The following is a 5,000-nucleotide window of genomic DNA, read 5'->3' on the forward strand; positions in this document are numbered from 1 at the left end:
TAAAATGTCAGTTTTATGTGTGTGGGGGAGGAGGTGGGTGGGTTGTGAATGTGTGGGTTTTTTCGAGAGGGGAGGTAAATTTTTAGTTGTTGTTGTTGTTGCTTTTTTAGTTATTCCTTTGATTTCAATTTAATTTTTGTTTGGTTTTATTTTATGTATTTTTTGGTTTATTGTTCGGTTATATTTGTTTGCTAGTTTGTTGTTTGTTCTTTCTTTGTCTTTTTATGTTTTTATTTAATTTTGTCTTATCGAATAAATTTCTGTATGATTCCATTCATAGCTTTGATAAATTAAGAGCATGATGACTAATGAAATGGTGGTGTATATATATATATTTATATATATATATATATATTATATATATATATATATATATATATATATATATATATATTATATATATATATATTTCAACTCTTTGACATTGAAAAATCCACGAACCTGATACGTTTAAGATTAATTAAGATTTAATTAACATGCAAGGACAAGTTATACACGGATACGTATACATTCAATCAGACATAATCAAGTATATGTCCGGTTTTTAATGGGTAGGGTAAGGTGGGGGAATTCCACACCCACATTCAATATGTCTAATTCTTTGGAGAAAGAATGAAAAAAATAACAATTGGAAACTGTTCATAGTTTTAACTGCCTTTGATTTCTATTTCCTGTTTGAACACAAGAAGCAGCCGCTTTTACAACCGTTGAATTTTGACAATTTTACAAGTGTTTTAAAAGCCCGTTAAAGGTAAGTGCAACACTTATGGTTTTCAAATATGGCAAAATGTCGTTAAATTTTCTTCAGCTTTGAAGCACAAGCTAGAAATGCTTAATCATTCATCATTAATCATTCCACACCCTACGGGTTTCGAATTTCTCGTGTCTCTTTTTGTTAGGATATTTAATCAATATCCTTTGTCAATGGTTTTATTTTACTAATAGAGGCCCCAGCTATCATGTCAAGAAAATAGTATATAGATGGATCTATCCTTATCCATGTTTTTATTTTGTATCGGGGCAATTCCACACCAAGTGTGGAATTGCCCCAACAAAGTTTACTATTGTTTTTCTTAGAAAAGCACATCATTCAAAAAAAAGTCTTGGAAGTGTGTACCCTATTAATACTGTTTGAATTATAAGCCTTATTATGGACCTAAATGATGTTACTTATGTATGCCCATGCTTTAGAGCTGGATCTAGAAGGGATTTCTGTTCATGCTTTTCTCCCTCTTCTATAGATATTGGTTAATCATGGTGGTGAACTATAAAAAAAGACGGTGTCGTCTGATCATGCAGATTTGGTGACAGGTCGATCTCGTTACAGCTGGAGGGATGGGCTCAAATGTGCTGCCAAATTATACAACCTAAACTGGGGAACAGTCCGTGACCACATCAAAAAACGATACAGCAGAATGGTACTTATTGCTTACTCAAATCGCTAAACTGCACCCGGGATCGATCTTCGTCCTTTGAGTGTTCTACCAACTGAGCTATCAGGACTCCCGCCTTGGCCTATTGCTCTCATGTCATAGTCCACAAAGATTGTTGTGTTCATTTCAGACGTTAAGTATTGTTCCTGATTGTTTCAATTTCGTTTTTGCTTGTTTGTCATGATGGGCGTGGAATTACCCCAGAATGGTGAAAATGCGAATAAAGAGAAAATTTGGAATTTATGAAGTGTTGTTCCTTTTTTTAATGTTATTTGTACAGAATCCATGTTTGAATGGCTATGGGATATTTTATTCTGTTTGCGTGATCACCTCATCAATAGAAACTTTATGACAATACACTGAAAAAGTTGGGTGTGGAATTCCCCCACCTTAAACTATATAAGTTCACTTTTGTCCGGAACAAAGAGAGCAACGTCATTCAGACGCAATTGTTCGATTTTATCCGTGGACCCGGATCAAAAATATTCAAACACAGAGTAGTGCTCATACACCAGATCACCGGCAACCAGAGCGAGAGGTCACGAGATAAGTAAGGACAATATTTTTTCACCTCGATTTATGTCATATTGGCGTTTGATATTCAATCAAGGAGACCAAAATGTTGTACATAATGAATGCTAAATATTTAATGGTGATATTTGATTTCTATGAAATGATTATTGTAGTCAAGACTCTTTTACTAAATAATTACGAAGGACATGTTTTCTGGCCAATTGTTTAAATATGAGTTATACCAGAGTGCGACAGTTAACTGCTCATAATCGATGAAAATTTGAAGAAACAATTATTTGACCAAAATGAAAGTGACACACCACGAAATGTAGTGGAAGAGAGCTTACCTGGTAGGCAATGGGCATGACGACTTGTTGAAAGGCTGTCAAGTATTCAGAGTCTCCCATTCGCCCCTGTGGTGGAGAGAGAAAGATAGAGAGAGAACAGGAGAGAGAGAGAGAGAGAGAGAGAGAGAGAGAGAGAGAGAGAGATTGGCATGGCATGATGGTAATGGTAACGATGATGATGATCGTGATGCTGACAATGATGATGACGATGATGATGGTGATGTGATCATCATCATCATCATCATCATCATCATCATCGTCATCATCATCATGGTGGTGGTGGTGGTGGTGGTGATGGTGGTGGTGATGGTGGTGGTGATGGTGATGGTGATGGTGATGGTGGTGTTGGTGATGATGGTGACGGTGATATGGTGATGGTGATGATGATGATGATGATGATGATGATGATGATGATGATGATGATGATGATGATGATGATGGTGGTGGTGGTGGTGGTTTGTGGTGGTAGTGGTGGTGGTGGTGGTGGTAGTGATGGTGATGATGAGGATGACGATGCTCATGGTTTTTAATATTGATCCCATTGGTAATATTGGCTTGTCGTTATAATGGTGGTGGGTGGTCAGGATGAGAGTCGTAGTGGTAGAAGTGATGAAGACGACAACCGATATAAATGGTGACGACCATTAAGATGGTAATGATGATGATGATGATGATGATGATGATGATGATGATGATGATGATGATGATGATGATGATGATGATGATGATGATGATGATGGATAATAGTGGTGGTGGTTGGGGGGGGGGGGGGGGGGGTATGATAACAATGAAAATAACAATTGCAATAGTGCTCACATTGCTCCAAGGAATATTGACGTTGTACCCTTCCCCGTCATCTATACCCGTGTACGTCATATCTGCCTCGGGGGAGCCGGGAAAGAAGCGGCCGTGGTCATAACGGTGAAGTGAGATGTACAAGACACTGAGAAAGGTAATAAGGAGATTGGGGTTAAACAAACAGCACTGTTTCAAAAAAAAATACCCACCTCAGAATCTAATAGGATTCAATAGTCTGATGTCGCGTCAGCCCAGCAACGAACAGCTTGGTTCTAAAGAAAAAAAAATCGGTAATTTTAATTCTTCATGCTGGCTAGAATTTTTTCACATGTCATGTGATCAGAATGTATAAAAGTCAAAACATGATCAGATGTATGTTTTTCTCCTCTGGATACACTTTTATGCTCGTCGGAAAATTATTTCATAAGGGCCACTGTTTCGATATTTTAGAACCAGTTACTAAGTTATTATGCGTCATTACGAGGGAGTGACGTCACAACTGTTGAAGACTATTATCGTGTACAGTTAATTTTAAACTACTTTCTCGCATGTAAATTAGGAGCAAAAAAAATTAATTCAGAAAAGTGAGTGGAGCAGGCACTTATGATGATAATAACAAGAAATCAAGTGAGTAGGAAAGTGCCAGAAGGCAACAGAGAATAAAACTTCGCGGCGGCGATGGGCCGAGTTGTTGTATTAGTAAGGTCGTGGGTTCGAGCCCCCATCGCCGCCGCGAAGTTTTTATTCTCCGTTGTCTTCTGGCACTTTCCTACTCACTTCATTCCTTGTTATTATCAACATAAGTGCCGGCTCCACTAGTAGTAGTAGTAGTAGTAGTAGTAGTAGTAGTAGTAGTAGTAGTAGTAGTAGTAGTAGTAGTAGTAGAGCAGTAGTAGTAGTAGTAGTAGTAGTAGTAGCAGCAGCAGTAGTAGTAGTGGTAGTAGTAGTAGTAGTAGTAGTAGTAGTAGTAGTAGTAGTAGTAGTAGTAGTAGTAGTAGCGCTTGGCTACACCTCCAAATTATGTTTGTCGATCCATGATGTCAGGTCATCTCCGGCTTCAAAGTTTGTTTTGTACCCCCCTTCAATTTTTTTAATTTTGTTAATTTAAGTCGAATTGTTTGTGGGGCGTCTTTTACTATTTTTGCCAATATTGATTGGGCCTTGTTTAGTTCTTTTTGATTTGACAGTGCTCTTCTTAGGTGTGGAGGGGCAATTGAGCTGGTGACTGGGAACCATTGTGTTGGTGTGGTTTTTATACAGCCGCCTATTACTCGCACGGTGTCTCTTAATTTGGTGTCAAGTTTGTTTGTATGTGAGCTCCTTGTCCATACTGGAGCACAATACTCAGCCGCACTATAGCAGAGTCCAAGCGCTGTTGTCCCCAATACTGTTTGGGATGCTCCACATGGTGTGCCAGCAACTTTTCTGAGAAGGCAGTTTCGTTTTCCGACTTTATTTGCACAGTTCTCGAGATGTTTTTATACCCGGCTCCACTTACTTTTCTGAATAAAAAATTCACCCCAAATACCGGAGCACACTCAATGTCTCAATCGTTTCTATGTTACATGTTTGTGTTGAGAATATTGGCTATTAAGCTTAAATGCTGGCCAACTAACTTCGCAGCGTTTGTGTGTGTTGAACCCATGACCTCAAGAAGTCGGGGAGAGAAGGCTCTAGTTAGACTAAGGTTTGAAGCGACATTTTTGGGGTCGTGGATGGCTCATACAGTAGAGTCATTATCTCCCCGGCCAGGAGGAGTTGTCGTACCAGTAAGGTCGCGGGTTCGAGCCCCCATTGCCGCCGCGAAGTTTTTATTCTCTGTTGTCTTCTGGCACTTTCCTACTCACTTCATTTCTCGCATGTAATTATAAAATAGCTCTGGGCCAGATGAGACAGTGCTGACGTGTCC

The 5,000-nt window shown here is 38.9% G+C and overlaps 1 protein-coding gene across 4 annotated transcripts in view; it reads right to left on the reverse strand.

Moving 5' to 3' along the window:
• Nucleotides 1-5,000, reverse strand: part of LOC144975032 (protein deacetylase HDAC6-like) — a 331,648-nt gene that overhangs the window by 265,841 nt on the left and 60,807 nt on the right. For all 4 annotated transcript variants that reach the window (XM_078918681.1, XM_078918683.1, XM_078918680.1 and 1 more), the window contains 2 exons: nt 3,110-3,236; nt 2,294-2,359 (listed from right to left, as the gene is read on the reverse strand). In XM_078918681.1, the coding sequence (XP_078774807.1) occupies nt 2,294-2,359; nt 3,110-3,236 (193 nt within the window). The remainder of the gene's footprint in view (nt 1-2,293; nt 2,360-3,109; nt 3,237-5,000) is intronic.

The sequence above is a fragment of the Berghia stephanieae genome, chromosome 6 (assembly GCF_034508935.2).
Source record: "Berghia stephanieae isolate SIO BIC M18660-M18661 chromosome 6, UCSD_Bste_1.3, whole genome shotgun sequence".
Taxonomy (NCBI): Eukaryota; Metazoa; Mollusca; class Gastropoda; order Nudibranchia; family Aeolidiidae; genus Berghia; species Berghia stephanieae.